Source organism: Saccopteryx leptura, chromosome 8, assembly GCF_036850995.1.
Source record: "Saccopteryx leptura isolate mSacLep1 chromosome 8, mSacLep1_pri_phased_curated, whole genome shotgun sequence".
NCBI classification, from domain to species: Eukaryota; Metazoa; Chordata; class Mammalia; order Chiroptera; family Emballonuridae; genus Saccopteryx; species Saccopteryx leptura.
This window is the reverse complement of record NC_089510.1, coordinates 74,561,191-74,585,340: the sequence shown is the minus strand read 5'-3', so window position 1 is coordinate 74,585,340 and position 24,150 is coordinate 74,561,191. Positions and strand designations below refer to the sequence as shown.

The window sequence follows — 24,150 nt, the reverse complement described above, 5'->3', positions numbered from 1 at the left end:
GTAGCCCCTTGGGACGTTCACATGTCCTTGTCTGTCAGAGTTGTCCCGCCTCCTGCTCTTCCCCAGCTGCATCCCGGCAGCTGCAGCCAGCCTCCTCCTGCTTCTCCAGGGAGGGGTGGCCCCTGCCAGCTCCCTGGGCTCTGCTGCAGAGACAGCAGCCCCGGGCAGGGGCTTGTGAGCCTCAGCCACCCCTCAGGGGCTGCAGGGCCATTTCCTTTGCATGCAGCCATCCCAGTTTCTGCAGAGTTCTCTCATATTCCCTTCTGGGGAAGGTTGCAGACCTTTCCTTCCTAATGTGTCTCTAGTCTGCTCTGCAGTGGCTGTAACATAGTTTGGCCACCAGGTAGCAAGTCCTGTGAGGGTGGGCCTAGTGCCTCTCTTAGAAAGTGGGGTATTGATCATGTCTTCAGATTTGACTTAACAGGAAGAGTCCCTTCCTGTTCTCGGATCAGGTTCAGAATGTGGAGCCTGGTATGTACTCAACAGCTAGTGTAGATTGGCATTCTCATTTAGCGGCTGTGAGCTTCAGTTTTCTCATCTGGAAATTGGGGTTTATGGTAATCTCCACTCAGCTTGCCACATAGTGCTGTTACTGTGTATGAAAGTCCTGTAAGTTTATTTTATTTTATTTTAGCCTCAACAGAATGGGATCTCTCCATGCATGTTTAAGGCCTTTGTGAGCAAGAGTCATCCAGAATTCTCCTCCAACAGACAGCAAGACGCCCAGGAATTCTTCTTGCACCTGGTGAATCTAGTAGAGGTAATCCGTCTTCAGAAGTGCTCAGAGGGTTGGAGGAAGTGTACCCAGCGCCTGAGTGCCGTCCCGCCCTGGCTTGGCCGGAAGGCTGCAGCCCCTGACCCAACCTCTCACTGCCCAGCGTTGGCTAGAATCAGCTCTGAGCCTCAGCTCAGCCCGCTTGATGTGGTAGCTCCTTCTCCTGTCCTCTTGGCACCTTTGGGTCTCCCTAGCTACTTTTAACGTGTATGCGTTAGAGGCGTGTTTGTCAGTTACCTCATTCACCATTCTTTCTCCTTTTCCTTTGTTTTTTGATGACAAAGCTTCTTGGGAGCCCTGCGTGGGATTTGGTGTCCTCCTCCCACCACTCAGATATGGCCACACTGCTCACATAGAACTGAGTCACGTTAAATGCTGTGGTTTTCAAAAGACACTAAGAATACATGATTAAAGGTTATTTTCCCCTCTTCAGAACAACAGATTTTTTAGGTCCTCGTCAAAGAGCTTGGTTGGTTATAACATTGTCCCAAAGCGCAGAGGTTGCCAGTTCGATCCCTGGTCAGGGCACATACAGGAGCAGATCAATGTTCCTGTCTCTTCCTCTCTCTCTAAACTCAATAAAATAAACATTTTTTTAAAAAGTCAACCAATGAATGCACAAATAAATAGAACAAGTCGATGTTTTTCTCTAAAATCAATTAAAAAAACCCATTTTTTTCTGATTACTGATGTGTTTGTGAAAAATACAGAAAGACACAGAGAAGATAAGAATCACCTATAATACCAGCCCCTGCAAACAACTAGTGTTAATGTTCTGGTGTCTGACCCACCATTCATTTCCCAGGAGCATTTATTAATTTCCTACATGTTGTTTCTAAGCAGTGTTTCCCACTTAACTTGCTGGGGACATTTTCCCGTATCATTACACACTTAAATTTAGCTTAATTTCTTTTTTATTTGTATAGAATTTATACAAATGCATTTATATAATCATATACATGGCCTTAATGTTTCCAGGGCAGCTTTTGATTTTCCCCTTTTCTCTTTTTTTCTTCGTATTTTTCTGAAGTGAGAAGCAGGGAGGAGGAGAGGGAGGCAGGCAGACAGACTCCCACATGTGCCCCAACCGAGATCCACCTGGCATGCCCACCAGGGGGCGATGCTCTGCCCATCTGGGGCGTCGCTCTGCTGCAACCAGAGCCATTCTAGCGCCTGAGGCAGAGGCCACAGAGCCATCCTCAGTGCCCGGGCCAACTTTGCTCCAATGGAGCCTTGGCTGCAAAAGGGTAAGAGAGAGACAGAGAGGAAGGAGAGGGGGAGGGGTGGAGAAGCAAATGGGTGCTTCTCCTGTGTGCCCTGGCCAGGAATCGAACCCAGGATTTTCACATGCTGGACCGACACTCTACTGCTGAGCCAACCGGCCAGGGCTTTCCTCTTTTCTCTTTAGTTTGGCTCCCTCCTTCCCTTCCTTCTAACGCCATCTGGGTCAGTCCCTCTCCCATGACTTTTAATGGCTGCATAATATTAATGCACATGGTGAATCATAATTTATTAAGCCAGTCCCCCATTTTGAGACTTCACATAACTACCAGTCTTTCGCTTTTTTAAAAATTTAAAAATTTTTATTGATTGATTGAATTTAGAGAGAGAAGAAGGGAACGAGAGCAAGAGAGAGATTGATTTGTTGTTCTACTTATTTCTTCTGCATTCACTGATTGATTTTTGTATGTGCCCTGATTGGGGATTAAACCCATAACCTTGAGGCATTGGAATGACGCTCTAACTGAGCTACCCGGGCAAGGCATCAGTGTTTTGCTTTTGAAATACTCTGGTGAAATGGCATGCTCAGAGGGATTGTTTCACAATACTAGGTCTTTACATCAGTGTTATATTTGGTTTTATGCTAATTTTTTTTCTTTTTTGTATTTTTACAAAGTTAGAAGTGGGGAGTCAGTCAGAGAGATTCCTGCATGTGCCTGACTGGGATCCACTCAGCATGCACACTACGGGGCGATGCTCTGCCCATCTGGGGCATCTCTCCGTTGTGGCTGGAGCCATTCTAGTGCCTGAGGCAGAGGCCATGGAGCCGTCCTCAGCACCCGGGCCAACTTTGCTCCAGTGGAGCATTGGTTGCGGGAGGAGAAGAAACAGAAAGAAAGGAGGGGGCAAGGGTGGAGAAGCAGATGGGAGCTTCTCCTGTGTGCCCTAACCGGAAATTGAACCCGGGACATCCACACACAGGGCTGACGCTCTACTACTGAACCAACTGGCCAGGACCGATTTTATGCTAATTTTTATTCATGGATTAATATTCATAAATTCACTAACCTGATATAATCTATCTTTCAGAGGAACCGCATTGGCTCAGAAAATCCAAGTGACGTTTTTCGGTTTTTGGTGGAAGAACGTATTCAGTGCTGTCAGACCCGGAAAGTCCGCTACACGGAGAGGGTGGATTACCTGATGCAGTTACCTGTGGCCATGGAGGCAGCAGCCAACAAAGGTAACGTGTCCAGGTGGGAACTGAGCAGTGTGCTGCTTCCTGTGTGAAACTCCGTAAGCGGCGGTCGGACAGCTCAGTCACTGCGCAGTCCTGCCAGGGAGACGCAGCCCAGAGGGGGTCTGCTTTGCACGTGTCTTTTCATCTTTCCCATAGTCCCCGTGTGACTTTCTTTTGAAAAGAATCAAATGGATCACAGATTTTTGTGGAGGGCTTATGGATGGAACTTATTCCAGTGCCTATAAATTTGACCAAGTGTTGGGCTTGGAGTCACCTTATTTTGGGGGAATATATTTGTAATTATACGTGTGGAAAATTTTTTAACAGTGTCACTCATAAATTGTGCTCTGAAGTCTGGGGGAAGTGGTCAGACTGTATTTGTTGTGTGGGACATTCAATCAGAGGTCTCCTGACAGGATCCGGCTTTGGCACCCCAGACCTTCCGATGCCTCTTAAAGGCAATGCCGTGTTGCAGGCGTGAGGCCTGTGGCGGGGCCTCTGGACTTTGGAGGCAGAAAGGAGGCAGAGATATTGCAGCCAGGGTGGGGTCTGAGGGGAAGTTCCTTCAGTCTGTCTGGGAGAATAGATAAGTGATATTACTTAGAATTAACATTTTAGAAGCAAAAAAATAAAAAAAAGGCAAAATACCTGCTAGGTTGCTTCTCTCCTGTGAGTGGGTCATTTCTGTGAAGTCCAGTGGCTTCCTGGGTGCCCTTTTTCTTCTTTTTTTGGGGGGGAGGAGGGTCACTTTATTGTACAGATTAGAAAGTGATGATTATACTGATTTCAAGGTAAAATGATTTCCATTTTGTATAAGCTCCTACAGCTTTTGACCAGATTTAAATTGTTACCCTTTCTAAGGGGAGAGTGAGGGTCAGGGTGTGTGGCTTGTTTCCTTTTCAGAACTAGGCTTAATTGCTTTCTCTTGCTGACCTCAGGGATACTGACTCACATGTTCTGCTCAGCTCTGTGATCCTGTCTGACTTGCTGTTTATAATTTATGAGTGGTAAAGGAGCACTCATTTATTTTGTTCAGAAAGGAGCTTGATAATATAGTCTCTGGATACTGAATGCCATCATCCTAGATATAAGTCCTTCATGAACTGATGGTGGACTGGGAGATGAATTTGAAAGTGTAGTTAGATGTATTTAAAAAACACCTAAGTGCGTAAGTGTGCCTGAAAACTGAACCAGGAGTGGTGTTTTTTTGTAACACGAAAGGAAAGACCAGAAAGGCCCATTCAGAATCGCTATAAAGTTTTGACTTGCTGGTGGTTTCTAAGAGCATATCTGCTGACTCTTGAGGAGTTCACAGGACGCTAACTACTTTTTCCCTTGGTTGTCAATCATTTGAGCAGGGATCGTGTAGAAAAGGGGCCTTCGGGGCTGGTTGCTCTGGGTGTTGAGCAACTTCAGCCGTAAGCTGTCTGGCAATGTCAGTATCACAGGTTGCAGATAACTGCACTCCTAGTTCCTTTGGATCCTTGGCCCACACCCTCCGTGACCTCTAATCATTAAAGAGGGCCTGGGAAGAGGTGAGCCCTGGGTGTCTTTCAGTGTGAAATTCTCGTGTGAAGACTTTGTGATTGGAGGGTGGCATTTGGGTAAACCAGCCTTGAACTCGGAGCAGGTGAGAGACCAGGTTTGTGATCACTTATGTCACATTCATGGTCTGGACCTCTTATTTGGGCCAGAGTTCACAGTTCCCCCCCATCAGTCTCTAAGGGGAACAGGTAAAAAAAATATGGATGGCTCAATGCAGCCTGTCAGTTCTACTCGAAACACACCCCAGGAACAGCCTTCCGCATGCTGTTCGGGTCTGTGAAGGGCAGTGAGTAAGCAGTCTGCCCCAGCCCAGCAGGCTTCAGGGAAGATTGGCCAAAGGGGAGGTTTTCGTTTTAAGAAGGTAAGAGCAATTGCAAAGACATTCATTTGCTTGCTCTTTCATTCAGATGAGCTGATTGCCTATGAGTTGACGAGAAGAGAAGCGGAAGCAAACAGAAGACCCCTTCCTGAGTTGGTCCGTGCCAAGATACCGTTTAGTGCCTGCCTTCAGGCCTTTTCTGAACCAGAAAATGTGGATGATTTCTGGAGCAGTGCCCTACAAGCAAAGTCAGCGGGTGTGAAGTAAGTATGTGGGTATGTGTACACATACGTGTGCATGTGTGTGCTTATTGGTGGTGGGGAGTAAGGAGGGGTTCTCGAGAGGTGGTGGGGTATTGTATGAGTCTGTGCATGCTTGCTCATGTGGGTGATACAGGATATGATTCACACAGCCTTACACCACATTGCATGAGACCTACCCAATGAAACAGGCTTATAATCTATATTATGTGCTAGGGAAGGAATGCCTTTTTCTTTTTAAGCAGGTTTGTAGTTTATCCTGTTAAGAATTTGCTTTTTATTTTAATTTTTGTCAAGAGTGTATAACCAAGAACCCATAGCATGAAGAAATTTAAAAAATACTTAGGACTGTCTTCATTATTTAAACTCCATTGTGATAGATTTTTAATTCCATAATTAAGGATTTGGCTTAGACCGTGGTTGATTCTGTTCGGACCTGGAGACCAGGGGTCCTGGGGCATCTCGAAGTGGACGCAGAGGTCCTGAGCATGCTCAGATAAGCTGCTCGGGACTTAGGCAGGAGCTGTTCTGTTTCCACATTGTCAGCTTTGTTGTCAGATACATAAAACGTTAGTTTTTATTTTTCAGTTGACACCTTAATTTTATACAGACAATTCCTTCCTGACATACTTTACATAATTGGAAAAAGTGAACGTAACAGTGGCATAAAATGAGGGGGGGTCTGAAAGTCTGGCTCTGGGGATTTCCCTACTTTTAGACATTCTTAGGCTCTTTTTATTCTGGGCTAAGATTGAGCTCTAGTTGATGGAAAGGGGAGTGGAGGATGGAAGAGCTACTGCAGGCTGTTTTTGTCTCAACCTCACTTAGCAGTCAAACCTAAATCACTTACTCTCCACGACAGCTGTCTCTCAGGACTCCTCTGTTTTACATAATTGATTTCATGTCAAAAAGAGGAAAACAAAAATAATTTATTTCAAAAACTAAAAGCGATATTTTTTAAAAATAGTTTTGTTTTTTTTTTAACTGGGAAGTGGAGAGGCAGAGAGACAGACTCCTGCATGTGTCCTGACCAGGATCCGCCTGGCAAGCCCCCTACCTGGCTATGCCCCGCCCGTCTGGGCGTTGCTCCACTGCTCTGCAACCGAGCTGTTTTAGCTCCTGAGGTGAAGGCATGGGGACTTCCTTAGCACCCAGGGCCAGCTTGCTCCAACCAAGCCATGGCTGCAGGAGGGGAAGGAGATAGAGAGAGAAAGGAGAGGGGGGAGGGTGGAGAAGCAGGTGGGTGCTTCTCCTGTGTGCCCTGACCAGAAATTGAACCCGGGACATCCACATGTTGGGCCGACGCTCTACCACTGAGCCAACTGCCCAGGGCCTTAAAATAATTTTTAAAAAAGCATTCTTTATATCCAAATGAGGATTAATAATAGTTCATTCAGTTATCAATTATCCATTGCAGGGTAAGTTTTCATCCTAGGACTGCTCAATTTTGGGGTGTGTATGTGTGTGTATATATGTGTGTCTATGTGTGTGCACGTGATAATAGTTGGTATGTTAGATAGTTGCAGATAATAGCTGGTGTATTAAATGTGCGATACTCACTTCATTGCAGCTTGGAGACATCTTTGGGCAGTTTGATATCTACATACAATATTAGTGGTAGAAATCATTTCTGTAATTCTTTCCTCCCCAGCTTTATTGAGATATAATTGACATAACATTTTATAAGTTTAAGGTGTACAACATGACTTGGTTGGTTTTTTTTTTACTTTAAGTATTAACAGTAGGCTGGAGACTCCTCAAACATTTTCCTTTTCTCTTTGCCCTTTACTTCTGATTCTGTGTGGGAGGTGGGAGCGACCCAGGGGCCGGGCAGCCTAGAGAGCCCTCAGCATCAGGTGTGAGCAGCAGGGCCTTCTTCACTTGCCTGTCCGCTTGGCCACCCCTTTCTGCTCTCCAGAAAAGTAGATCTGAGTCTTAGAAGTACAGGGTGTGACGTACTATAGGAGCCTGCAGGAAGGAGACTTCTGAGCACTTGGAAAAGACCCATCCTTTATTTTTTTTTATTTTTAATTTTTTAAAATGTTTTATTATTGAATTTATTAGGGTAACATTGGTTAATAAGATTACAAAGGTTTCAGGTACATAGTTCTACAATGCAACATCTATATATTGCACTGGAAAGGGGATTTAATATAAGGTTTCTTTGTACCTCACAGATCCCATGAATGCCAGAGAACCAGTCTCAGAGGTTTTGCAACCAGAAACAATGTCCCAAATCATGCCACAGCTGTAACCTATACCAGGATGGCATCTGCACAGGCATTGTTTTTTTATAAATAAATTTTTATTAATTTTAATGGGCTGACATCAATGAATCAGGGTACATATATTCAAAGAAAACATGTCCAGGTTAAGGGCCCATCCTTTAAATGGAGGTGGAAGGCATTAGGTTTCCACAGACATGGAGTCTCTGACCCCTGGGCTAGTGGTCGGGAGATCTGTGTCCACTTCTGGTTTAAGTTCTATCCTGGGGCGAAGTCATCACCCAATGTCCTTCCACTTGTCAGTCATGGAGGACTGATGCTTGCTGACTTAATTGTCTGTTCAAATGCTATAAAGATTTAGTGGCAGGCAGTGCTGGCATCACTAGCTGAACACTCGAGGAGGGTTTCTGCTTTCTCTACTCCCTAACAGTAGATATCCATCTTTTACATATGCACATACTGTTATATACACAAAAACAGTACTGGCTGTTTCACAATTGTTCATAATTGAAAACTGGTCTCTGAGGGAAAGGAAAAAATACAACACTTCAGGGTAATAAAGCAACTACCTTTTTTATTACCATTTATCATTTACTGCCATTATCATTCTAGGTCATGTGTTAAGCTTTCCCATAAATTATCAAATTTAATCTTTTTAATACTGTTATAAGGTAGGTATCATTATTCTCATTTTACAGATGAAGAATAAAAGGAGAAGTAATTGGCCAGTAGGTGGCAGACTTGGGACTCATTCATGTCAATTTTGAGTGAAGTTTAAACTTAATTCCCAGGTTATCTAGTGCCCCATCTTCCTCTCCATGCTTGCTTATATGTAGAGCCTTATAGTCCATAAATAGCCTCGCTATTACTTATTATGCCTTATCATGTTTCAAATGTTAGTTTTGGGGCAGCCAGTTCAGTGGATTCCTAAAAGATCATTTTCTTTTTTCCAGCAATATAAGCTGTAACTCAGACATGATCTCTTTATTATGTTAATTTGGAGCCTTGAACTTTCCTTGTGTTGGACCCAGAGAGGGGCAAAAGATGTCCTAAGGATCTTGATAGATCTTGGGTCAGTATGGACCAGACATAAAGATCCTTCCCTTAAATCAAGGGTAGTAATCTTTTTATACCTACCACCCACTTTTGTATCTGTTAGTAGTAAAATTTTCTAACTGCCCATCGGTTCCACAGTAATGGTGATTTATAAAGTAGGGAAGTCACTTTACTTTATAAAATTTATAAAGCAGAGTTACAGCAAGTTAAAGCATATCATAATAATTACTTACCAAGTACTTTGTCGGATTTTCGCTAAGTTTGGCAGAATAAATCTTTATAAAACAACTTACTATAGTTAAATCTATCTTTTTATTTATACTTTGGTTGCTCCGCTACCGCCCACCATGAAAGCTGGAACGCCCACTAATGGGTGGTAGGGACCAGGTTGACTATCACTACCTTAAATGGTCCTGAACAATGTTGGGAAAAATATTAGTGTTTGCTATTTCACTCACAGGCAAATGCTGTTGTTCATCTAGTGTGTTCTAGGCAGTGAGTTGGACAGGACCTAGGTCCTGTCCTCAAGCATCTCACGAAGTAAGGGTCCATAGGAAGAGGTTTTACTTGACCTTTACCATTTATGAAGAGAGAGCATGGTGTGGGGCTCCGTAACACCAACTTTAGGTGGATAGTCTGTGTTGAATCCCCAGTGTTGAACCTATTGGTCTATGACTCTGGCTGATTGTCCTCACCTCCTTAAACCCGTTTCCTTATCTGTAAACTGAGGTAATAGTATGCGTTCCTCATAGGGTTGGCTGAGCGTCAAGGTGAGATAAGCCATATGAAGCACTTTGCACAGTGTCTGGCACAGAATAAATAGATGCTGTAATTGTTATTACAATTATTTTATCTTTCCTATCATTCCCCCTCCTTTTTTTTTTTTGCTTTATATTATGCAGTTTGAGAGTGGTTGAGTAATTATCAACCATATATAATGGAAAAGATTGAATTATATTTTTTTACTTACCAGTGTTTTTTGGTTTTGTTTTGTTTTTTAGAAAGAGGGAAGGAGAGAGAGAGAGAGAAGCAACAACTCGTTCCACTTAGTTGTGTATCCATTGAGTGCTTCTTAAACATGCTTGACGGGGATCAGTGCCCTTGGGATAGAGCTGGCAGAGCTCTCAGGGTCGAGCCAGTGATCCTGGGGTCAAGCTGGCAAACCCAGGATCACACTGGCTTCAGGAGGATGCTCTGTCCATTGCACTGTCTTAATTTTTGGGAGAGGGACAGCTTATATTTTCTTAATAAGGTTTTCATAGTATTTTTGCCTTATTTGTAATTAATGAAAAATGGATATATTTTAAATAATGGCAATAGGTTACCAATAGACAACATAATAGTGAAGTGAGGCACTATTCTAAGCACTTTTTATCTCTTAACTCATTTAATTTATATATATATATCTACATATATATATAGTCATTACTACATGTGTGATTCAACTTGAGACTTGTAGAGGTTACAAAGATGAATAAAATGTTTATTTAACAGGGCAAATATAATGTGGACACCATCTAATTGCTTTCTGGTACTCTTAAATTGTCGTTACCTATAAGAATGTTAAGTTGTGCTGTCCTCCCTCAACCCTGTCCCAACTTTGCGTTCCCTCCATTGCCCCCCGCCCCATGGTAATGCTTTCCCGCTGATGCTTGACCCAGATGCCGACCACAGAGCCACTGCAAGAGCCTTGGGGCTCCTCAACCACATTTTGGAAATCACTGATTTCCTAATGACTTTTGCTTGATTTCACTGTTATACATATTCCAGATTTTAAGCTAATGTGGTCAGAGGAAGAGATCAGAGAAGTTACATTTTTACATTAGTTGAAAATATCAGGTGGAGTCTGTTGGATTTTGGTGGAATTGAGGACTTGGCTGTAATGAAGTAGGAATGGTGTTTATCACTGCTCCGCAGAAGAGAGGGACATTTAATTACTGAAAATATGTAATTTCTGGAGAGTGAGCCAGGACTGTAATAGATTGGCTCCTTAGGATGGTTATACCCCTATATTTTTGGAAGAGCTTCCTTATGTTATCGCCTGTTTTTTTTCTACCATAAATGGAGAATTTGAGATGCAGAGTGGTTAAGTGACTTGCCTGATGGCAAAATACAGGTCAATGACAGATTGAGTCCCTGTCTAAGACCTCACGAAATCTAGCAGTTTCATGACAAAATGATCATGTTAATTCCTTAGGTATAAATAGTACATTCTAGTGTGCCAAGCAGCTTCATATAAGATTATAAATATTGCACAGTGCTAGCAGGCAGATATTATTAATACATTTACTTTGTAGATGTGAAAATGGAACCTCGGGGAGGGTCATTGATTTGCCCAGATTTGGAGTGAATTAAGGAGCATATCCAAGACCCACCACAATTCACATCTTTTAACGCTTTTTGAGCTGTGCTCTCTCCCAGTACTGTGACTTCTCTTCTTCACTAGGGGGCAGCAGGGATTTGCATTTGTTTTCTGAAATCAGGGGGGATGCATTTCAAGTAGTAGGAAAGCAGAGTTTCCAGGAAGGCTGCTCTAGAATTTTTATTTTAGAAGGTATCTATGGTACCTATCTACAGCTGGTTTTATTTTTTACCTATACCTACCACACTCACATTGACACTGAAATAGAAATGCTTATTATAACTAAGATGATAAATATTGAGAGAATGAGTAGGAACCTGGACATGAATTAGGTGTACAAATTGAATGGTTTGTGCATAAAATTGCCAAACTCAAGACTAAACAATTCAGCCTTTCTTTCCCCTAATATATATACTTCTAGGTTCCATGTGACCATGGATTTAGTGCAGTAGTATTTTAATGAGGCCCTGACATTTCCAATAATCAACTTCAATGAAAACGCCAAAGATCCCTCGTATGGCAGCTCTGTTCTGTAAGATAGTAATTCTCAGTGGGCACAGAGGTGGGAGTGTGTTGGGATTGCGTGGGGAGCTTTTTCAGCCTGCCCCATCAAACGCATAATGCAAAAAATAAGCGGTTAAAAAGTACAAATTGGTAGTTACAAAATAGTCATGGGGATGGAAAGTACAGCATAGGGAATATAGTCAGTAATATTCTAATAACTATGTGTGATGTCAGGTGGGTACTAGAAATATCAGGGGGAACACTTCGTATAATCATTATGCTGTACACCTGAAACTAATACAAAATAATATTGAATGTGAAAAAAAAATCAAAACACAATGCATGCATGTCTACACACACCTACAAGTATACATACATACTGAATTCCTTCAGGGGTTTTAGAGAAAACTGATGCTTATGGTTGAAAGTGCTTTTCAGAAATATAAAATGCCACAGCAAAATAAAAGTAATAATTTGTCAGTGGGTCCAAAATCATTCTCAAAGGACAACATTCTCCTATGCTAAACATTTTCCTTTTATGAAAAGGCCTGGACGAATGAGCAGTCGTGGGCGAGTGTGTGTGCGTGCTCTTCCTCTTCCGTGCAGTTGTTGGAGCTGCAGGTGTGCCGTGTACAGAGCTTGTGATGCTGCATGATCTGTGTTCCCAATTCTCATTGCCTTGTTTCATTGATATAATCCCCTTGTGTTTCCCAGAACATCTCGCTTTGCCTCCTTCCCTGAATACTTGGTAGTGCAGATAAAGAAGTTCACTTTTGGTCTTGACTGGGTTCCCAAAAAATTTGGTAGGTATCTTTTGCATGTTTTTGCTTAAAACATCAAATCAACCATGTAAAAAACATGGCATGTGAATGAGCCATGAGCAGTTGGCTTCCAGAAACAGTCCCATTTCATTCTTTTTCCATTACGTACTTCCTCCACCTTTACTTTCAGAATCAGAGTATATGATAAGCACTGCTGATAAAATTACCACATGCTAATCCACTTATCTAATAATGGGATTTGGGGTGAGGGGCTTCTAGGAGTGAAAACAGGGCCCCACATGATCAAATAAACAATGCTTCCCAGACATTAAGGTGCACATGAATTACCTGGGAATCTTTGTAAAAATGCAGATGGTAATTCATCAGGTCTGGGGGCTTGGGATTCTTTTTTTTGTTATTGAATATTTTATTGTATTTACTTTTATTTTTTATTACTGTTAGTTTTATTGAACTTATTCAAGTGACATCGGTTAATAAAATTATACAGGTTTAAGGTGCACAGTTCTATAACTCATCATTTGTGTAATGTGTTGTGTGCTCACCACCCAAGTCAAGTCTCCTTCCATCCCCATTTATCCCCCTTACCCTCTTTCACCCCCCCTTCCCTCTGATAATCATCATATTGTCTAGATCTATAAGGTTTTATTTTGTTTTGTTTTTTTGTTGAATCCTTTCACCTTTTTTACCTTTCTTCCTCAACTCCCTCCTCTCTGACCGCTGTCAAGTCTGTTCTCTATCCAGGATTCTGTTTCTGTTCGGTGTGTTAGTTTAATTTGTTTGTTAGATTCCACATATGAGTGAAATCATACGGTACTTGCCTTTTTCTGACTGGCTTATTTCACTTAGCATAATAATCTCCGGGTTCATTCATGCTGTCTCAAAAGGTAAGATTTTCTTCTCCTTTATGCCTGAGTAGCATTCCATTGTGTAAATGTACCACTACTTGGCCCTGACTGGTTGGCTTAGTGGTAGAGTGTGTGGGAGTCCTGGGTTTGATTACTGGTCAGGGCACAAAGGAGAAGCGACTATCTGCTTCTCCACCCCATCCCCTCTCTCTTCTCTCTCTCTTCTCTTCTCCTGCAGCCATGGTTTGAATGGTTTGAGCAAGTTGGTGCTGGGCACTGAGGATGGCACCATGGCCTCACCTCAGGTGCTAAAATAGCTCAGTTGCTAAGCAACGAGCAGTGGCCCCAGATGGCCAGAGCATTGCCTGGTAGGGGGCTTGCTGGGTGGATCCTGGTCACGGAGCATGCGGGAGTCTGACTCCGCCTCTCACTTAAAACAAATCTTCCTATTCATGCATACACTATATGCTTCCATGTATTTGTATCTTCTTCAATGTCTTATAAGTTTCTAAGTACAAGTCTTTTACATCCTTGGTTAAATTTATTCTTAGGTTTTCTTTTTTTCCTTTTGTTTTATGCAGCTGTAAATGAGATTGCTTTCTTAGTTACCTTTTCTGTTAGATCATTATTGGTGTATAAAAGTGCAACTGATTTCTGGATATTTATTTTGTATCCTGATAATTTACTGAATTCATTTATCAGTTCTAGTAGTTTTTTGATGGAATCCACAGGGTTCTCTATGTGCAATATTGTGTCATCTGCAGATAATGACACCTTTACTTTTTCCTTTCCAATTTGGATGCCTTTTAATTTCTTCTTCTTGTCTGATTGCTATGGCTAAGACTTCCCGTACTGTGTTGAGTGGTGAAAGCTGACATCCCTTTCTTGTTTCTGATCTTAAGGGAAACACTTGTAGTTTTTGCCCATTGAGTGTGATGTTAGCTCTGGTTTTGTCATATATGATCTTTATTACATTGAGATATGTTCTCTCTATTCCCATTTTGCTGAGAGTTTTTATCATTAATGGGTGATGGATTTAGCAAATGCTTTTTCTGCATCTATTGATATGATCATGTGGTTTTATTTTTTATTTTGCTGATGTGGTGTCTCATTTTTATCAATTTACAGATACTGTACCAACCTTGCATCCCCAGAATGAATCCCACTTGATTATGGTGTATGATTTTATTAATGTATTGCTGAATATGATTTGCTAATATTTTGTTGAGGATTTTGGCATCTATGTGTATCAGGGATATTGGTCTATAATTTTCTTTCTTTGTAATGCCTTTACCTGGTTTTGGAATTAGGATAATGCTGTCCTCATAAAATGATTTTGGGAGTCTTCCCACCTCTTGAATTTTTTATAGTAGTTTGAGAAGGATAGGTGTTAGTTCTTCAAATGCTTGGTAAAGTTTACTGTGAGCCATTCAGTCAATGACTTGTTTGTTGGCAGTTTTGAAATTATTGCTTCATTTTTGTTTATTGTAATATCTGCCCAGAATTTCTGATTCTTCCTGAATCAGTTTTGGAATATTAATATGTTTCTAGAAATTTATCCATTTGGCCAGATTTTCCAAATTGTTGGCATATAGTTCATAATATTTTCTTACAATCCTTTATATTGCTTTGGTATTAGCTGTTACTTCTCCTCTTTCATTTCTGATTTTATATATTTGGGTTTTCTTTTTTTCTTGATGAGTTTGGTTAAGAGTTTGTTAATGTTGTTTACCTTTTCAAAAAGAACCAGCTCTTGGTTTCATTGATCTTATATACTATTTTTTAGACTCTGTTTTGTTTATTTCTGCTTTGATCTTTATTATTTTCTTTCTTCTACTCACTTTCGGCTTGGTTTTCTTTTTCAAGTTCCTTTTAAGTGTAAAGTTAGATTGTTTATTTGAGATTTTTCTTGTTTCTTGAGGTAGGTATGCAATCTATGATTATTGATAGGTATGTATTTATTGCCATTTTATTCTTTTAACTGTGTTCCTCTTGTTTTTTTCTTTTTCTTAAGGAAGACCCTTTAATGGGATTCTTTTATTTCTGACAAGCTCCCAGGTGATGCTGGTGCTGTTAGTCCAAAGGCCACACTTGAAGGTGCACATCCCGTAATTTAAGACATACTCTTCCCATAGCATCTCTCCTGTGCTTCTGAAGCAACCAGTAACATTCTCTTAAATCATACAAATCTTATTAATAACAAAATGAGTATAGTCAGTTGCATTAAACAGAGATATGATATTAGCTTGATTGGACTTCCTTCTGTTAATTTTAAAGGCCCTTTTCCATTGTTAGAGGTTAATTTTTCAGTCAGTGCATAAGAACAGTTTTTTCTACTATCGCAATCTAATAGCAAGGGTGTTACTAGGCTTACCTAAGTGGCATAGAAGGGTATCTAGTTTTACCTTCTGTGGTTTCTAAAAGCAAGTAACTCAGACTGTTTGCCAGTCTTTTTAAGTTTTCCTGGTTTTGAGCACTTAAAAAACAACTACTCCGGTTTAACCCTGGTTAATTAAGCACTCATCTGCTGATCTGAAGGGGACGGATAAAAAGAATGGGAAGTCGGCTAGAGTGACTTCCCAGAACCCGCCAGCCCTAACAGTTTACATAGAGCTAATTTGACGTTATGCTGGGCTGTGACTGATCCTCTGGCAGATGTTTAGTATTCCTGGTGGAGTCATATTGTGGGCAGGGAGGAGGGCAAAGGGCAGGATGTTCATCACTTAGCCTTTCCTCTGTGGGCCAGAGAAGCATCTGGGAAAACACTGACTTCCAAAGGGCTTTGAGCTGCTTCAGAAACAGTTTTCTTATTCTTTGTTTTAAATTCCTATAAAGGAGCAAAAAATTCAAGTGAGATTTCATGGACTTGCTGAATTTAAAGGAATCCCAAAGCTTATTATTATTATCTTTTTGTATTTTTTTCTGAAGTTGGAAACGGGGAGGCAGTCAGACAGGGTCCCTCATGCACCCAACCAGGATCCACCCAGCATGCCCACCAGGGGGCGATGCTCTGCCCATCTGGGGCGTTGCTCTGTTGCAACCAGAGCCGTTCTAGCACCTGAGGCAGAGGCCATAGAGCCATCCTCAGCGCCCGGGCCAACTTTGCTCCAATGGAGCCTTGGCTGAGGAAGGGGAAGAGAGAGACAGAGAGGAAGGAGAGGAGGAGGGGTGGAGAAGCAGACGGGCGCTTCTCCTGTGTGCCCTGTCTGGGAATCGAACCCGGGACTCCTGCATGCCAGGCCGACACTCTACCACTGAGCCAACTGGCCAGGGCCCCAAAGCTTATTTTAACGAACCTGAATTTTTCTGTTGAGAAACAATTGCCTTGATTTTGTGGGGCAGACATTATGTTTGTTATTGCTGTCCCCTGGGAGTAAAACAGTTTTTTTAACTTTTTTTTTTCTTGTGAGAGTAGGGGATATACACAGACTCCCACATACACTCCCAATGAGATCTACCTGGCAATTCTCATCTGCGGCCAATGTTCTGCCCATCTGGGTCACTATCAATAGTTAATTTTAGTGCCTTAGGCAGAGGCTCCACGAGCATTCTCAGTGCCTGGGCCAGTGTGCTCGGATCAGTCGAGCCATGGCTGTGGGAGGAAAACAGAGAGAAGGGAGAGAGGGAGGGGTGGAGAAGCAGATGGTTGTTTCTCCTGTGTGCCCTGACTGGGAATCGAACCTGGGACTTCCACATGCTGGGTTGATGTTCACCCACTGAGCCAACCAGTCTGGGCTGGGTTGATGTTTTTAAGTAGGATTGATACACCTGGTATTGTGACTAGTTTTAAGGATACTACTTTTAGGTTCTGTTTGCTAGCCCAAAAGATATCCTACACCAACATTTGAACCCACTTATTACTATATCTGAATATATGCAATACTAAATTCCACTTTGGATAAGGACATGGATTAGAAAAACATTTTTCTACCATGAGAATCAGACTGGTACAGATAGGAGGTCCAGGGTCATGGGGGCCCAGGGAGCAGTGAAGTCTGTGATCGGCTGTCCCAGAGGGCACCCGTATAGACAATAGGCTACAGCTTTGTTTTTCAAAATAAGCTGGAAATGTGGACTTCTAAATTAAAATTTTCTGATTTAAAAATTGGATTTTGTTATTAACATTTTGAAAACATCACACACACAGAAAGTGTCTAGGAGACACATGTTCTGTGGGCTGCCCATTGTGACCTCTGGCTTATCCCGTGTGTTCTTGCTCAGTGGGAACTCCTGCCGCCCATTGTGCTTTCCCTGGGCTCTGCATTAAAATCTGATCAGGCTTGACGAGTCAGCTGGTCCAGTGATCCCTGCAGGGGACCGAGAGCCTTCCTTGGCTCTGCTGCCCTAGACATTGAATGGAGTTAGTGCTGCTGATTTTAGAAGGTGATTGTGAGAATTTGGAGAATCCAGTGAATATCATCTTTCTCGTTTTGCAGATGTTTCTATTGATATGCCAGACCTACTTGATATCAACCATCTCCGAGCCAGGGGGTTACAGCCAGGAGAGGAGGAACTTCCGGACATCAGCCCTCCCATAGTCATTCCTGATGACTCAAGAGGTATCATCTTCCAGGAGGACAATCTCTGACCCCTCCCCTCACCATCCTCTGCCCCTCCCCTCACCATCCTCTGCCCCTCCCCTCACCATCCTCTGCCCCTCCCCTCCCCATCCTCTGCCCCTCCCCTCCCCATCCTCTGCCCCTCCCCTCACCATCCTCTGCCCCTCCCCTCACCATCCTCTGCCCCTCCCCTCACCATCCTCTGCCCCTCCCCTCACCATCCTCTGCTGGAACATTCACTTCTCTTCCATACTCTGTTATCCCGCGGCTGCTTTCCTCTGTGTGACCTCCACGCACACAGAAGTGAGGCCTGGCTGCCACTGTAAGCTTAAACTAGTCATTCCGAGGCGCACAGACCCATCATGATTAGTTGAAATGGGCAGAGGCGGATTAAGGTCAGTTGAGGCCCAGGCACAGAAGAAAATATCGGGCCCCTTACATTAGAAAAAAGTGTAAAGTTGGGGTTTTGCAGGGCCCTTCAGAAGCCAGGGCCCAGGGCGCACGCCCAGTGCGCCCGCCGTTAAAGCTGCCTCTGGAAATGGGTCTGTGGAAATCAGTGTCCACAGACAGAGGGCAGCCAATCTCCAGACAGTTTTTTATTTTATGTTGCTTCTGGCTTTGCCTTCTTCCTCTCTCTCCTTCCCCCAAATAAACATGGAGGGGCAAAGGAGTGTGTTTTCCATAGTCTAGGAGAGCTGTGTCCCTCTCAGGGGTACCTTTGGAAAACCAGAAGGGAAAATTCAGCAGGGTGCATTGGTTTTAAAACATCTGGCCCAAAGTTTATCTCCCAGGCGTCATCACTGCTTCATAGCAGGGAGTGGTGTGAATTTCTCTTTCACTCTGTGAATGCTAAAATGGTCATTGTTCATAATGTTTAACTTTTGAAGAGAAAAGGACATGCTAAAAATAGTTTACTCGCCTTTGTGGTTCCAAGAACATTGCTGGAAAATCTTGATTCCATTATTAGGTCCTTTAATCTGATGAAATCAGTGTCATTCTGGCTTTATTTACTCACCTGTTTAGTGTTCACCTTCCAAAACAGTGAATTAGTGAAATACCCCTTAGTCGTGGAGCACCCTGGGCCCTTCTACCATAGGCCTTTCAAGGCTTGAGCAGTGAATACCATTGTTGATCTAGTTTGAGTGCACAAGGAGGGAAAGGTGAATCCAAGAGGAGGATTCAAGATAGGGGCCTTTTTCCCCATAGTTCCTTTTATGCTAAGTCAGATGTTAAAGCACAGAGGACAGGGAGACCCGTATGTGCAGTGGTGGGATTCAGCCAGTTTGCACTGGTTCGGCTGAACTGATACCTAGTTTTTTGTTGAGTTCGGTGAACTGGTTTTTAAAGTGGCACTTGTAATCAGGGTTCTCTCTAAGGTGGGTGCCTGGATAGCCGCTCAACGAACAAATCACAAATTTACATTCCTTACCCTTTTTTTAACATTCATCTGTGTGACAGCATATTCCTAAGTGCCTGTAGTAATGTTCATTCTGTCCATAGGTGAAAAAAATTGCAAATGAGGATGACAATTAAGAAGCAAAATGGAGGCCCTGGCTGGTTGGCTCTGTGGTAGAGCGTCGGCCTGGCATGTGGATGTCCCGGGTTCGATTTCTGGCCAGGGCACACAGGAGAAGCGCCCATCTGCTTCTCCACCCTTCTTCCTCTCCTTTCTCTCTCTCTCTCTCTTCCCCTCCCGCAGCCAAGGCTCCCTTGGAGCAAAGTTGGCCCAGGAGCTGAGGATGGCTCCATGGCCTCTGCCTCAGGCGCTAGAATGGCTCTGGTTGTAGCAGAGCAATGCCCCAGATGGGCTGAGCATTGCCCCCTGGTGGGCATGCTGGGTGGATCCCAGTCGGGCACATGTAGGAGTCTGTCTGTCTGCCGCCCCCTACTTCTCACTTTGGAAAAATACAAAAAAAAAAAAAAAAAAAAGAAACAATATGGAGCCTGACAAGGCAGTGGTGCAGTGGATAGGGTGTTGGACTAGGATGCAGAGGACCCAGGTTCGAAACCCTGAGGTCTCTGGCTTGAGCATGGGGTCACTGGCTTGAGCCCAAAGTTTGCTGGCTTGAAGCCCAAGGTTGCTGACTTGAGCAAGGGGTCACTCGCTCTGCTGTAGACCCAGATCAAGGCACATGAGAAAGTAATCAATGAACAACTAAGGTGCCACAACGAAGAATTGATGCTTCTCATCTCTCTCCCTTCCTCTCTGTCCCTATCTGTCCTTATCTCTGTCGCTATCTCTCACACACACACAAAAGAAGCAATATGGAAATACCTTAGCAGTTTTATTGGTTTTTGTCAGGTATTATTTAGTATTTTTTCACTAATATTTTAAAACTTTTTTATAACATAATCTAGTTTTGTGTACCTCTCTTATTGTTCTTTTTAAAGTATTAAATGCATGAAATAATAAACTACCTTTTAGTATATCAATTTTTTATACTTAAAACAGTCATGAAACAAGAGAACCAGTTGTTAAATTATTTGAGTCCCACCACTGCGTATGTGGGACAGGCTAAGTTGTGGGTTCAGGTGATTCTTTAAAGGAATTCAAGAAAGAAGAGCTCAGTATGACTATCACAGAAGTACAAGATGGCTTTATTAGCACAGCTCCTGCTTTTCTGAGATTCATAATGGAATCCTTGCCTTGTAATTATAGAGTTCTTAGAAATACAGGGAAAGAACTTGATTTAGTTCATTAAGATGATAATCAGAGCATCATGTTTAATCTGCTCTCAATGTCTGGAGCCTGTTATTTTCCCCTGCTTACTGTAATGACTTTATGTTGGGCGGGCTGGGATGGTCTGTATGGTGGCCTGGGGGGTTGACACCAGTGTGGGGTCCTGAGGGGTGACAGAGTTAGGGAGTGCCTTGCATCAACTCTTTCTTTTTTCTAAAACTCTCTGCTATGGTTTGGTCTCATTGTCTGCCCTCTCTTTAATTTCCAGATCGCCTGATGAACCAACTAATAGACCGTATGTATCTTGAAAAATTTCCCAGTGCCTTGCAGTCGTTAAGGGTCTGACACATTTATCAGAGGAGTTTCAGTGAAAGGGCTTTGTTCTGCATATGTGATATGCAGTTTTTCCTCAGTAGAAATGATTCTTTGTCTGTACATCGAGGTAGCAAATGTAAACCCAGTGACATGATTAAGTAGCCCTGTAGCTCAGGAGAGTGACAATTAGCATGAGAGCTGACCAGCCCTGGGCTGGAAGTTGGGCTATGCCTGTATGACTGTGTGACCTAGAATAATTGACCTAACTTTTCAAGGCCTCAGTTTCCTCATGAATGAATGGGGGGCTAATGATGCCATTTCTTTTCTCCGCCTCATGAGGAGGCCTCTTGCTGCAGTGACAGCACAGTGGCCAGTCATTGTTTATACTCCTGATGCCAGGCACATAGTGAAGACACACATCTGGCAGGATGTGGTAGTGTTAATACTCTCAAGGTTATTAGTTTCCTTGAATTGTGTGTTAATTTTGTAGCCTTTTATTTCCTTTAATCCTGTGGGAGTTGATACTCCTGGTTTTCTAAAGAGAACATTAAAAAAAAAAACTTATAATGAATATTTAGATATTATTTAGGAGAAAGATGGACTGTTTAACATTAAATACCCTGAATATTTTTGTCTATGAAGTCTGCCTGGAGATGAACTATTGTTAACACCTGGGCTCTCCATTTCTCAGAGTTGATTACTTACTTGCTTTGATTGCTGAGATACTATCCTAAAGGCCTGCTATAACTTCCTGTGAGATTTAAGGAACAGGCCTCTTCAAATAGGAGAGGCCGCTGTAGGTGTCTTGAGTATGATCTGAGAGGCTGAAATGGTTCTGGGAATACACCAAAGCTCCCCATACACAATTAAGAGAGTTGTATTTCAGTGCTTGGATGGTCCAGGTGATTGTCATGTTTCTTATTGAGGGCAAAGATTTAGGTCAGCTCAACTCAAATAGCTTAATATTTTGATGGCTTAAAACAAAACAAGGCAAAACAAAGCAAAGCAAAGTTAAACCACCACATGTACACCAAACAAAATAGCAGTTTTGAATAGCATGCAGATAAAGGGGTGAAGAGAAGCAAAGACTAGAGAGTTGGTGTTTTCACACCAGTGTATCCTGTTCTCTGTAGCATCTGACATCGACGAGTCATCGGTGATGCAGCTGGCCGAGATGGGCTTCCCTCTCGAAGCATGTCGGAAGGCTGTGTACTTTACTGGAAATATGGGAGCTGAGGTGGCCTTCAACTGGATCATTGTTCATATGGAAGAGCCAGGTAGGTGGTCGGAAAATGGGATGGCGTTGGGGTCTGATGCAGTCCTCAGTGACGCTAAGCCTTGGTCCTTCCATGTCCTCTGGATGTGTTCTCAAGATGACTTTTTAGCTCGTAATCTGCTGCAGTGTGTGTGTGTGAGGTGGGCTGCCTTTGCTTGTAGAGCTAAGTCAGTGTTTATCTTTCTTCTTTTATTTTTAATAATAGCTGTGTTGAGATAAAATCCAGCTTTTTTTTTTTTTTTTTGGTGACAGGGTCAGAGAGAGGAACAGATAGGGACAGACAGACAGGAAGGAAGAGAGATGAGAAACATCAATTCTTTGTTGCGGTACCTTAGTTGTTCATTGATTGCTTTCTCATGTGCCTTGACTGGGGGCTACAGCAGCAAGGGATGCCTTGCTCACGCCAGTGACCTTGGGCTTCCAGTTGGTGAGCTGTGCTCAGAGCAGATGAGCCTGTGCTCAAGCCAGTGCCCTCAGGGCTTCGAACCTGGGTCCTCTGCGTCCCAGTTTGATGCTGTGTCTACTGCGCCAACGCTTGGTCAGGTAAGATAAAATCCAGCTTTTAAAGTGTCTGCAAGACCCCTGGAAAGATGAAGGATACATTTCTAGTTAGGAGATGATGAGGACTTGAAATAGAAAAATGTGCATGAAGATACGGGTTTGTTCAGTTAGCTTTCACTTTTATCTACTTTATGACAATAACTCACCCATTGAAAGTATACATTTTAATGGTTTTTAAATGTACTATCAACATCTCTAACTTTAGAACATTTTTTTGTCCCCTGGAAAGAAATCCTGTACACATTAGCAGTCGCTTTCTATATCCCTTGCTCCTGGCAACCAATCATCGTCTACTTTCTGGCTCTGCGGATTTGCCTATTGGACATTTCATACAAATAGAATAACACAATATGAGATCTTTTGTGTCTTGTTTCTCTCACTTAACATAATGCTTTCATCTAAGTTGTAGCATTATCAGTACTTATTCCTTCTTATGATTGAATAACATTTTACTGTATGGACACGCTGCATTTTATTTATCCTTTTATCAATTGGTGGCCACTTGGGTTGTTTCCACTTTTTAGCTATTGTGAATAATGTGGCTATACATATTTTGGGTACAAATTTTTGTGTGGACCTGTTTTCATTTCTCTTGAGTGGCATTGCAGTGTCATATGATAGCTCTATGTTTAACTTTTTGAGGAACTGCTAAATTGTTTTCAACAGTGGCTGCACCATTTTACTTTCTACCAGCAATGTATAAGGATTTCATTTCTCCAGAGCCTCGCCAGCTTTGCTGTTTCTGTTTTTATTATACTCATCCCACTGGATTTGAAGTGGTATCTCATTGTGGTTTTGGTTTTCATTTCCCTAATGACTAATTATGTAGAGCACATTTTCATATTATTGATCATTTATAGATCTTTAGAGAAATGTCTATTCAAATCCTTTGCCCATTTTCTTTTTTTTTTGTGACAGAGACAGAGAGAGAGAGTCAGAGAGAGGGACAGATAGGGATAGACAGGCAGGAGTGGAGAAGGATGAGAAATATCAATTCTTTGTTGTGGCTCCTTTAGTTGTTTATTGATTGCTTTCTCATATATACCTTAATGGGGGCAGGGGAGTTTCAGCAGGACAAGTGACCTCTTGCTCAAGCCAGCAACCTTGGGTTCAAACCAGCAACCTTGGGCTTCAAGCAAGCAACCATGGGGTCATATATATTATCCCATACTCAAGCCAGCGACACCACAGTCAAGCTGGTGAGCCCACGCTCAAGCCAGATGAGCCCTCACTCAAGCTGGATGAGCCCACGCTCAAGCTGGCAGTCTCAGGGTTTCGAACCTGGGTCCTCTGTGTCCCAGTTGATGCTCTATCCATTGTACCACCACCTGCTCAGGTTCCTTTGCCCATTTTTAATAAGGTTATTTGTCCTTTTGTTGTTGAGTTCTGAGAGTTCTTTTTGTATTCTGAATATAAGAACCTTAGATATATGATTTGGAAATATTTTCCCACATTCTTGGGTTGTCTTCTCACTTTCTTGATGGCATTTTTGGAAGCACAAAAGTTTTTAATTTTGATGAAATGTAATCCATTCATTTTTTTCTTTTGTTACTTGTGCTTTTGGTATCTAAGAAGTCATTACTTAACCCAAGATCACCAAGACTTACTCATATGTTTTCTTGTAA

The 24,150-nt window shown here is 42.5% G+C and overlaps 1 protein-coding gene across 1 annotated transcript in view; it reads left to right on the top strand.

The window, feature by feature from the left end:
* Window positions 1–24,150, top strand: part of USP13 (ubiquitin specific peptidase 13) — a 142,528-nt gene that overhangs the window by 94,112 nt on the left and 24,266 nt on the right. The window contains exons 11-17 of the mRNA XM_066346842.1: window positions 635–760; window positions 3,086–3,239; window positions 5,189–5,363; window positions 12,222–12,310; window positions 17,571–17,693; window positions 20,642–20,668; window positions 21,822–21,965. Coding sequence (XP_066202939.1) covers window positions 635–760; window positions 3,086–3,239; window positions 5,189–5,363; window positions 12,222–12,310; window positions 17,571–17,693; window positions 20,642–20,668; window positions 21,822–21,965 — 838 coding nt within the window. The remainder of the gene's footprint in view (window positions 1–634; window positions 761–3,085; window positions 3,240–5,188; window positions 5,364–12,221; window positions 12,311–17,570; window positions 17,694–20,641; window positions 20,669–21,821; window positions 21,966–24,150) is intronic.